The sequence below is a fragment of the Scylla paramamosain genome, chromosome 24 (assembly GCF_035594125.1).
Source record: "Scylla paramamosain isolate STU-SP2022 chromosome 24, ASM3559412v1, whole genome shotgun sequence".
NCBI classification, from domain to species: Eukaryota; Metazoa; Arthropoda; class Malacostraca; order Decapoda; family Portunidae; genus Scylla; species Scylla paramamosain.
The window spans coordinates 17,311,579-17,324,229 of NC_087174.1; the positions used below are offsets into that span (position 1 = coordinate 17,311,579).

General features: G+C 45.5%; 1 protein-coding gene across 1 annotated transcript; it reads left to right on the top strand.

Moving 5' to 3' along the window:
- The first annotated feature begins 8,486 nt into the window (after positions 1-8,486).
- LOC135112901 (uncharacterized) lies at positions 8,487-10,493 on the top strand. The gene is made up of 2 exons (XM_064027851.1): positions 8,487-9,539; positions 10,446-10,493. The coding sequence occupies exons 1-2, from the start codon at positions 8,487-8,489 to the stop codon at positions 10,491-10,493; spliced, it is 1,101 nt and encodes a 366-aa protein (XP_063883921.1).
- Positions 10,494-12,651: the final 2,158 nt, after the last annotated feature.

Here is a 12,651-nt window from a genome sequence, read left to right on the forward strand (position 1 = left end):
AGACTACGGGGTGCAAGTCAACGTCGACAAGTCTGTGTTTGGGGTCCCCTCCATCACCTTCCTTGGCCATACTGTCTCCTTGGAAGGCATCACTCCACTGCAAGAAAAGTGCGAGTCCATCCAGAACTTCCCCAAGCCTACAACACAGCGCCAACTCAAGCAATTCCTGGGGATGCTGAACTACTACAACCGCTTTATCCCCAGCTGCTCACTACTTCTTCAGCCCCTCTACGCGATGATCAAGCCTTGCAAGAGAGGACAGTCCATCTCCTTAGTCTGGACTCCAGCCACTGAGGAAGCTTTCACAGCAGCAAAACAAGCTCTCAGCTCCGTCTCACCTCTCAGCTTCCCTGCCCCAGATGCCATCATCTCTATCGCCACAGACGCTTCTGACATCGGCATCGGAGCAGTTCTACAGCAGTATGTCGACGGAGGTTGGAAACCGCTCTCTTTCTTCTCAAAGAAATTTAACAAGGCGGAATCCAAGTACAGTATTTACGACAGGGAACTTCTCGCCATCTACAAGGCCATCAAGCGTTTCCGGTACTTCGTGGAAGGTCGCAACTTCCATGTATACACCGACCACAAGCCACTCACTTCGAAGTCCCTGCACATCAAGACCTCCTGTTCACCGCGACAACTGCGTCACATCGACTTCATCTCGCAGTTCACCACGGATTTGCGCTACGTCAAAGGTGAACACAACGCCCCAGCTGATGCTCTCTCGCGCAACATCTCTGCTGTGTCATCTTCTCCCATCGACTACACTGCCATCGCTGCTGACCAGGCCAACGATGAAGAGCTGCGGCAACTCCAAGACAACCCCGCACTACAGATGAAGAAGATACAACTCCCAGGAACCACAGTGCACGTTTACGCTGACACTTCCACCGATTCCTGTCGGCCCTACCTGCCGAAGACCCACCGGTATCGTGTTTTTCGTCAGCTGCACGACCTCTCCCACCCTGGCATCCGAGCATCTCAGCAGATGATGACCTCACGCTTCATCTGGTCTGGCATCAACAAAGACGTCAGGCTGTGGACCCGCACATGTGTCAAGTGCCATGCCTCCAAGGTGTGGCGACACACACGCTCTCCTGCAGCCGCCTTCACTCCAGTCTCTTCACGGTTCGACCACGTGCATGTCGACCTCGTTGGACCACTACCCTACTCTGACGGTTACCGGTACCTTCTCACCTGCGTCGACCACTTCACACGCTGGCCGGAAGCTGCACCTTTGGCTGACATCACAACGGACTCCGTCGCACGTGCCTTCATCACTACTTGGATCTCTAGGTTCGGTGTCCCTTTCAGCCTCACTTCTGACCGTGGCAGCCAGTTCGAGTCCAGTATGTGGAACAAGGTGATGTCACTACTAGGCATCCAACGCTTCAGGACAGCCAGTTACCACCCGCAGGCAAACGGCACCATTGAGAGATTCCACCGTCAGCTGAAGTCTTCCTTAGCTGCCTCTGCCACACGTGCAGACTGGTCCCAGGCACTCCCTCTCGTCCTCCTTGGCATACGGACATCACTAAAGGAAGACCTACACCACTCCTCTGCCGAGCTCGTTTATGGTACCAAGCTCAGGTTACCTGGCAAACTCCTAACTCCTGCACCTCGCTCTACTCCTTGCAGCGTTCAGGACTTTGCTGCCAACCTCTCTGACTTCATGCAGCGTCTGCAGCCTGTCCAGCCTCGCACGTCTCCCTCCAAGACTTTTGTCAGCCAGGATCTGGACACTTGCACGCACGTGTTCGTCAGGGTTGACGCTGTGAAGAAGCCCCTGCAGCAGCCCTACCAAGGCCCCTTCAAAGTCCTGAGCAGGAGGAGAAAGACGGTCACTGTGGACAAGGATGGTAAGGCTGACACCATCTCCATCGACCGAGTCAAGCCTGCCTACCTCCTTCACAGTGACCCGGCCGTCATCAACACCATCGGCCAGAACGTCGCCTCCAACACCACTCGCCACAAGAAGACAGTTACGTTCCTCCTACCTCGTCACTAGGGGGGGAATACTGTAGCGGGACACAAGTCACCGCTCCTAGCACTCCGTTTTCTGTTAATTTTTCACCCTTCCGTTTTCACTCTCTCTACTGCACACGCTCTTGTCTTTCATCTCTTTTTCATCACTTTATACATTTCTCTTACTTGTCACATTCTGTGCACGCTCTATTACATATGTATTACACATCTTCTCAATACATCTTACTACTCCTTTCTTCACACAGACATACACACACACATACACACTCTTTTTCCATAATTTTGTATGTGTCGTTTGTCATTTTCAGTAATTTGTATATATATTGTTCATATTTTTGTTGAATAAGCAGAGAATACCCAGGCTAGATTTCCTTTGCCAGAGCTACACAGTTATGACACTGGAGATGTTATCCTTCAAGGACTAAACACTGCTATGACCAAGTCGTAGTTGGGAGCCTAAACTTCTCGCTTGAGCAACTTACGGGCGGCCAAGTAGCACCTCACTTTCGCTACAGGAGAACCCCGTTACACAAGTGGGCCCATTCGTCAAAGCTCAGCGTCAGGCTCACTCTCACTTGGGAGACTATGGATGTAGATCCTCTCTGGCGCTGAGTTGCGTGCCAAATCCCGCCAGATTACACAGCCCCTAGGCCAGAGTAATCAGGCAGGTGGACAACACAAGGATGGTAAGCAGCGCAGGCACTGCGTGAGACAGCTTTGAGAGAATCCCCCGATTCCACAAGGTTGCAACTGGTTGGCTGGTTGCTACAAAGGCAAGATCCTGGAGAGGAGGTCCTTCTTTGGCGAGAGCAAGACAGCGTAGCAAGTCCCCTAGTAGTGAACAGGCATGAGTCTTCCATTGCAACCACATATACTGGCAGACTGGAGGCAGTAGACACCTGCCGAAACGATAATTACTCCCAGTGAGCTCTAAAGCACTGTTCAGGGGGTGCTGTGAACTTATCATTAAACCCAGCTGTGACCTCACTTAACGTTTCCCTTTGTGTCTCACAACACAAGGGGGCATTCATAGCCTGCCCTCTAAAGACAACTCTCTTTCTCCACACAAAACTACAAGCACCTAATAACACACACACCTTTCACTCAAAAATTTTTAAATCATCATGGCGACTCCTACACCAGCCTCGGAGTCCCTATCTGGGGAGGGGACCATAAATGTCCCCAGGTCGGACTGCCTTTCTGTCGACGACCCTAAGTGTCTTGACACCCCCCCTCAACTTTTTCTTCATTAACTTCTGCAACATTCGCGGTCTAAGATCTAATTTTCAATCTGTAGAACACCATCCCTCCTCTTCTAAACCTCATCTTCTTTTCCTCACTAAAACTCAGGTGTCTGAGGCAACTGACAGTAGCCCCTTTTCTGTTCCCTCCTACTTTCTCTATCCTCATTTTCGATCCAAAACTGGATGCTGCGTTTATGTGCGCAATGACTTAACCTGCTCTCGTGCCCACACTCTTGAATCTTCTGAGTTTTCCACCATCTGGCTACGACTACAGAGTCACTCATACTAAATTTATCTGTGCTGTATACCTCTCACCTAACTCCTATGACTATAAGAAATTCTTTGACTACTTAACTTCCAAAGTGGAGCACATTCTGACCCTCTTTCCTTTTGCAGAGATCTCAATTCTTGGAGACTTCAATGTTCACCACCAGCTTTGGCTTTCCTCTCCCTTCACTGACCATCTTGGTGAACTAGCCTACAACTTTGGTATCCTTCATGACCTAGAGCAATTGGTGCAACACCCTACTCGTATTCCTGACCGGCTTGGAGATACGCCCAACATTCTTGACCTTTTCCTGATCTCTAATCCTTCTGCTTATGCTGTCACCCTTTCTTCTCCGTTGGGCTCCTCCGATCACAATCTCATATCTTTATCTTGTCCTATCGCTCCAATCCCTCCTCAGGATCCCCTTAAGCAAAAGTGCCTCTGGCGTTTTGCTTCTGCTAGTTGGGGAGACCTGAGGAGGTATTTTGCTGATTTTCCTTGGAATCACTACTGCTTCCGTGTCAGAGACCCGTCTTTGTGTGCTGAGCGCATAACAGAGGTGATAGTGTCTGGCATGGAGGCGTACATTCCTCACTCTTTTTCTCGTCCTAAACCTTCTAAACCTTGGTTTAACACAGCTTGTTCTCGTGCTATACATGATATAGAGGTGGCCCACAAAAGGTATTTAAGCCTTCCATCACCAGAATCTCATTCACTTTATATTTCTGCCCGGAACCATGCCAAGTCTGTTCTCCAACTAGCCAAAAACTCCTTCATTAACAGAAAATGTCAAAACCTTTCAAGATCTAACTCCCCTCGTGACTTCTGGCATCTAGCCAAAAATATCTCCAATAACTTTGCTTCTTCTTCTTTCCCTCCTCTATTTCAACCAGATGGCACCACTGTTATCACATCTATTTCTAAAGCTGAACTCTTCGCTTTAACCTTTGCTAAAATCTCTACCTTGGACGATTCTGGGCCTGTTCCTCCCTCTCCTCCACCCTCTGACTACTTCATGCCACCTATTAAAATTTTTCGCAATGATGTTTTCCATGCTCTCGCTGGCCTAAACCCTCGGAAGGCTTATGGACCTTATGGGGTCCATCCTATTGTTCTCCGAAACTGTGCCTCCGTGCTTGCACCTTACCTAGTCAAACTCTTTCAGCTCTGTCTGTCAACATCTACCTTTCCTTCTTGCTGGAAGTTTGCCTACATTCAACCTGTTCCTAAAAAGGGTGACCTTTTTAATCCCCTCAAACTACAGTCCTATTGCTTTAATTTCCTGCCTATCTAAAGTTTTTAAACTAACCTCAACAGGAAGATTCTTAAAAAATTATCACTTCACAACCTTCTATCTGATCGCCAGTATGGGTTCCGTCAAGGCCGCTCTACTGGTGATCTTCTGGCTTTCCTTACTGAGTCTTGGTCATCCTCTTTTAGAGATTTTGGTGAAACTTTTGCTGTTGCCTTGGACATATCAAAAGCTTTTGATAGAGTCTGGCACAAAGCTTTGATTTCCAAACTACCCTCCTACGGTTTCTATCTTTCTCTCTGTAACTTCATCTCAAGTTTCCTTTCTGACCGTTCTATTGCTGCTGTGGTAGACGGTCACTGTTCTCCTAAATCTATTAACAGTGGTTTTCCTCAGGGTTCTGTCCTGTCACCCACTCTCTTCTAATTATTGATTAATGATCTTCTAAACCAAACTTCTTGTCCTATTCACTCCTACGCTGATGATACCACCCTGCACTTTTCCACGTCTTTTCATGGACGTCCAACCCTTCAGGAGGCAAACATTTCACGCAGGGAAGCCACAGAATGCTTGACTTCTGATCTTTCTAAAATTTCTGATTTAGGGCAGAGCAAACTTGGTATTGTTCAATGCCTCAAAAGCTCAATTCCTCCATCTATCAACTCGACACAACCTTCCAGACAACTATCCCCTCTTCTTCAGTGACACTCAACTGTCCCCCTCTTCTACACTGAACATCCTCGGTCTGTCCTTTACTTATAATCTGGACTGGAAACTTCACATCTCATCTCTAGGCAAAATAGCTTCTATCAAGTTAGGCGTTCTGAGACGTCTCCGCCAGTTTTTCTCACCCCCCCCAGCTACTAACTCTGTACAAGGGCCTTATCCGTCTATGTATGGAGTATGCTTCACATGTCTGGAGGGTTCCACTCATACTGCTCTTCTAGACAGGGTGGAATCAAAAGCTTTTCGTCTCATCAACTCCTCTCCTCTAACTGACTGACTTCAGCCTCTCTCTCACCGCCGCAATGTTGCATATTTAGCTGTCTTCAACCGCTATTTTCATGCTAACTGCTCTTCTGATCTTGCTAACTGCATGCCCGCCTCCTCCCGCGGCCTCGCTGCACAAGACTTTCTTCTTTCTCTCACCCCTATTCTGTCCACCTCTCTAATGCAAGAGTTAACCAGTATTCTCAATCATTCATCCCTTTCTCTGGTAAACTCTGGAACTCCCTGTCTGCTTCTGTATTTCCACCTTCCTATGACTTGAATTCCTTTAAGAGGGAGGTTTCAAGACATTTATTCATCAATTTTTGACAACTGTTTTGACCCTTTTATGGGACTGGCATTTCAGTGGGCATATTTTTTTATTGAATTTTTGTTGCCCTTTGCCAGTGTCCTTCCTACATAAAAAAAAAAAAAATAAAAATAAATAAATAAAAAAAAGACGCATAGTCGCTGCGCCCACTGTCAGATTCACACACACGGGTTCCCTCATAGGTAAACAGTCCCCAGTGACTCCACAAAGCAGTTGTCCCGATCTATTAATACCACAAGTTGGTAATAATTCTTCACGGACGAGAGTTTTCTCAGCTCCCATATCCACTGAGTACTGTGACGGTCATACTATTAGCCGACCCTATAGTCGGTTCAGAGCATGAAATCCATTCAAGGTGTGGTAGGTTCTGGAATTTTCATGAGTGCGACGTGCAAGTTCGTTCGCCAATTATCGGATTAACAGTCTGTCTCCTTTCCTTCATTCTCTCTCTCTCTCTCTCTCTCTCTCTCTCTCTCTCTCTCTCTCTCTCTCTCTCATATATATATATATATATATATATATATATATATATATATATATATATATATATATATATATATATATATATATATATATATATATATTAAGGGTGTATATATATATATTAAGGGTGTATATGGGCATGAGTCTTTCTCTAATACATATCTCATTGAATGTGATAGCTAGTTGAGCATTTATTATTTTTCTTAAGATATTTTCCTTATATCTTATGATTGTCTTATATTCTTTTTTAATTGGCTGTATGACTTTGCCGAAACTAGTCATTTTCGCTAGATCGCGATTTCGGGTCCTTGACCCTTCTTCAGTAGCGAAGGTCTATCCGTGTTGAGGGTGTCGGAGAGAATGGCTCAAGCTGATTGCGGGGGTGTATTTATACCGGTAGGCTTGTCACCCCGCTGCGCGTCCTGGTCTCTGATTGGCTGACGGCTGTCGCGGGCTGTGCTGGGTTGCTATCCAAGCTGGGTCTACGCGCGCTTGGTAATGCTTGTAGGTCTTCGGATTGTTGATTTAATGTGGAGTTTGTCTCTTTTATATATAGTGCTTCTAAGATGGGGAGACGCCTGGTGTCTGGGCATGTAGTTAGGATCTCCGTTTTATCTACTAGCATTCCTCTTGTGATGTTTATGTTATGCTTCTCCTTCAGATGTTTCTTGGGTGCTCCTGTTGCGAGGTGGAAAGTTAGTCGTTGGGAGAGTCTTGTTGTCGTCATGCCAACATAGGTGGAGGGAAGGACTTCACAGTTTCCTTGGTTACACGTAAACCTATATATGACATGTGACTTCTGAAAGCTCTCTTTCTCTTTTGAGGGGTTATTTTTTAGAAGAAGATGGCTGGTTTTCTTGGTGTTGTAATAAATTATCAGTTTAACTTGATTGTCAGGGTCGGAAGGCTTGATGTTCCTCTTCACAATCTGCGTGATGGCCTTCTCATCTTCTTCGTAGGCGGTAGAGAAAGTTGCTTTATAGAAGATGTTGATGTTCCCTTTCTTATCCTCTTGTTGCTTCTTGTTATGCCAGCTGTCGACAATTTTCTTTACTAGGCGGTTGATGTCCTTTTCACTGAAATTGTTGTTTATGAGGACTTGATTTGAGCGCTGTATTTCTTGGTGGACTTGTTTCCACGTGCTGCAGTGTGTAAGCGCTCTTCTGATGTAGGCTGAGATAGTGGAATCCTTGTACCTCGTGGGGCACTCACTTCGTCCGTTCAAGCAGAGTCCAGGATTCGTTGGTTTTGTGTAGACGCTGGTGGTAAATCTTCCTTCCTCTTGTTGCACTAGGACGTCGAGAAAGGGCATGGCACCATCTTTGCTGTTTTCCATAGTAAATGTTAGCCCAGATGTTTCTTGGAGGTGAAGTCTAAGATGCTCTGCTTCGGCTGCGTCCTTTGTCTTGATGAAAATGTCGTCAATATAACGGCAATATATATCCGGCTTTTTTACCATCTTGAAAACTTCCTCCTCGATGCAACCCATGAAGAAGTTTGCCAAGAGTACACCGAGAGGTGAACCCATTGCCACGCCGTCTACCTGACAGTACTTGTTACCGCGGGGGCAGGTAAAGGGTGCTTCTTTAGTGCAACACTCCAGCAGTTCTTGGAGTACAGCTTCTGGGATCGCAAGCTTAGGTGTAGCTTCATTGTGATAAACACGTTCCATGATGTAGTTGATGGTGCGATCCACTGGAACATTCGTGAACAAGGATTCGACATCTAGTGAGGCAACTCTTCCTTCTACGTCGCTGTTGTTGAGGATATCGATGAAATCTGAGGCTGACTGCAGACAATAGGAGGTAGGAATGTACGGTGTGAGGAGGGCGCACAGTCTTTTAGCGATGTAGTAGGTAGGAGTGGGAATTTGGGATATTATGGGTCTTAATTTGTTGCCTGGCTTGTGGGTCTTGACATTGCCATAGCAATGAGATGGGATACTGCTATGGCAATGTCAAGACCCACAAGCCAGGCAACAAATTAAGACCCATAATATCCCAAATTCCCACTCCTACCTACTACATCGCTAAAAGAGTGTGCGCCCTCCTCACACCGTACATTCCTACCTCCTATTGTCTGCAGTCAGCCTCAGATTTCATCGATATCCTCAACAACAGCGACGTAGAAGGAAGAGTTGCCTCACTAGATGTCGAATCCTTGTTCACGAATGTTCCAGTGGATCGCACCATCAACTACATCATGGAACGTGTTTATCACAATGAAGCTACACCTAAGCTTGCGATCCCAGAAGCTGTACTCCGAGAACTGCTGGAGTGTTGCACTAAAGAAGCACCCTTTACCTGCCCCCGCGGTAACAAGTACTGCCAGGTAGACGGCGTGGCAATGGGTTCACCTCTCGGTGTACTCTTGGCAAACTTCTTCATGGGTTGCATCGAGGAGGAAGTTTTCAAGATAGTAAAAAAGCCGGATATATATTGCCGTTATATTGACGACATTTTCATCAAGACAAAGGACGCAGCCGAAGCAGAGCATCTTAGACTTCACCTCCAAGAAACATCTGGGCTAACATTTACTATGGAAAACAGCAAAGATGGTGCCATGCCCTTTCTCGACGTCCTAGTGCAACAAGAAGAAGGAAGATTTACCACCAGCCTCTACACAAAACCAACGAATCCTGGACTCTGCTTGAACGGACGAAGTGAGTGCCCCACGAGGTACAAGGATTCCATTATCTCAGCCTACATCAGAAGAGCGCTTACACACTGCAGCACGTGGAAACAAGTCCACCAAGAAATACAGCGCTCAACTCAAGTCCTCATAAACAACAATTTCAGTGAAAAGGACATCAACCGCCTAGTAAAGAAAATTGTCGACAGCTGGCATAACAAGAAGCAGCAAGAGGATAAGAAAGGGAACATCAACATCTTCTATAAAGCAACTTTCTCTACCGCCTACGAAGAAGATGAGAGGGCCATCACGCAGATTGTGAAGAGGAACATCAAGCCTTCCGACCCTGACAATCAAGTTAAACTGATAATTTATTACAACACCAAGAAAACCAGCCATCTTCTTCTAAAAAATAACCCCTCAAAAGAGAAAGAGAGCCTTCAGAAGTCACATGTCATATATAGGTTTACGTGTAACCAAGGAAACTGTGAAGTCCTTCCCTCCACCTATGTTGGCATGACGACAACAAGACTCTCCCAACGACTAACTTTCCACCTCGCAACAGGAGCACCCAAGAAACATCTGAAGGAGAAGCATAACATAAACATCACAAGAGGAATGCTAGTAGATAAAACGGAGATCCTAACTACATGCCCAGACACCAGGCGTCTCCCCATCTTAGAAGCACTATATATAAAAGAGACAAACCCCACATTAAATCAACAATCCGAAGACCTACAAGCATTACCAAGCGCGCGTAGACCCAGCTTGGATAGCAACCCAGCACAGCCCGCGACAGCCGTCAGCCAATCAGAGACCAGGACGCGCAGCGGGGTGACAAGCCTACCGGTATGAATACACCCCCGCAATCAGCTTGAGCCATTCTCTCCGACACCCTCAACACGGATAGACCTTCGCTACTGAAGAAGGGTCAAGGACCCGAAATCGCGATCTAGCGAAAATGACTAGCTTCGGCGAAGTCATACAGCCAATTAAAAAAGAATATAAGACAATCATAAGATATAGGGAATATATATATATATATATATATATATATATATATATATATATATATATATATATATATATATATATATATATATATATATATATATATATATATATATACGAGTACAACTTTTTTCCACACCACCTATATATAAGTTTCATCCAGATATACGATGTTTTGGGAGGCCTGCTTCACTTTTTTATGTCTTGCAAAAACGTAGTGCAAGCTGCCGCAACATCATTCCTCTCCATCAGGAATTTGCGGCCATCAACCTTGGCATATTTGAAGCCAATCTCCTGTAGAATCTTGTGAAGGGAGGTTTTGCAGCCACTTAAGGATTTTTTTTTTCCTTCAGTTGTTTTTGAATTTCTAGCAGAGTCGGAATTTCATGTCTCTCATAAAATGCCAAAACTGTTTTTCTCACAACACATTTATCAAAGTCGTCGAGAGTAGTGACAGGTGCAGAATATTTCCTCTTCTTTGGTGACAAAAAGACAGTCCTTTTTTTGTTGATGTCCGACCTCGTTTCGAGCAGATTTCCTGAACAGTTTTCTCGGAAACGTTGGTGGCTTTTGCAGTCCATGCAGTTGCTTTTGAAGATGGGATAAGGAATCCATTACAAGCTTTCTCTTCAGTGAAATACTTGTTGACGTAGTAAAGCATTTCCATTGCCCTGCTGTGCAAGACCCTGGAACGCGAGCGAGTCGGAGTTGTAGCTTCCATCTTGGGTGGTGGCCAGAAAGGAAGTGAGCAGTCTCCCTCAACACATCCATCATTTTATTCCGTCACTTCTTCAGAATCCATCTCCCACTGCTCCTCCTTCTCCTCCTTCAACATACACACACACACACACACACACACACACACACACACAGCTGCGTGGGAGTGCTAATCCCTTTTAATGATACCCTACCACCACCACCACCATCAGGACAACGTGGCAATATGAGAAAAAACATTTGCCACATCATGGAATTTTTACAAATCGTAATTGTAATCCTAAACATTGACACTCAATGTTCTATGTAGCTTCCTTTACAATATATAGAATACATAAAATATCACTTTCAAATAGCACACGGATGGGAAACAAAAGGGAGAGGCCCATGAACAAAGGTTGGTTTGGCAGCATGGCTAGAGGTAAACCACCATACTAGCCCCACCTTGAACGGACTTTTTGCTTTGAACAGGCTATAGTGATGTGCTTGTTATCGTGTTTGCTGCACCAATGAATAAGTGTCCAAATTTAAGATAACACATAGTTTATTATATGTTCATAATGTTTATACAAATATTTGACTTATATTATGTATGTACTATACAGATTTATTTATATGTATGTCTATGTAGAGGATTCGTGATGTGGCAAGGATTGTGGGTGCCTATCTATCGACGTGGCAGAACAGACCGAGGCGATGCCGGCCTCGCCCTGCTCAAGCCACTCTTCCCTTGACGGCGCTGGGGTTGCTGGGGTTAGGATACTTGTGTGGTGGATTTATGGTGACGTGTGGTGGACTCTGAAGTGCATCTGCGGGGTTGGGTTTGTGCTGTGCTTTGAGGAGAGGAGTGTGGTGTTAGTATTTTTACTATGAACCAGCACCGTGGGAGATACGAGAATAGTCAAGGGCTCAGATGATGATAGGCGGGAAGTGTGAAGCAGTGTGTGGTTGTGGACTTGTGTGAGCAAGATGCTATGAGGATATCAGTGTTGCTTTTGTGTTGGTGAGTGTTGAATGACAAGCAGTAAATTAGGTGGCGTTGGAGAGTGGAACAGTTGTGACAGGCGCGAATGATTATGTAGGTGGATAGTGGTGTTGAGTATTGGGATGTGGAGGTACTCGTGTATGAGTGGAGCGATTGTATTGGGAGTTGAGAGACAGGTGTGATGGATATTTTGGTGATGGTAATCTGGCGGGCTCAACATTTCTTCTATTTCTTTTGTAAATATATGTAGGTATTATACTCCTGATTGTTTGGTGTATTGACCCTGTGCAGTGCTAAGAATCAGTGAACTCAGACGTTAACTGGGCGAAGGAACGCAACACATTTCAATCGTTTCTCATCTTTCAAGGTGACGCTAATGGCAAGGTGGGGATTTGCCATTGTTATCTAGCAGTTTTCACTTTGTTAACAAGGCTCGCTATTTGGGGAACTAATCCCATTAGTAGGGTTATGGGATGAGGTAGACTCAAGGGTATGGTGTAACAGTTCCTGGGATCATGACAGTATCCAATGATACTTCCTGTCACTGTTATGGCAATCCTTTTCTGGTTTATTACACAATTCCTTACAGTCCAGGAGCCAGTTACTTGCCTCAAACGTTGCCAATACATAATTTATAAGCACAAACACACACACACACACACACACACACACACACACACACACACACACACACACACACTTTCGTACACTTCCCTAGCTAATACCGGTAAAACTCTAAGCTAACTCATACACTCG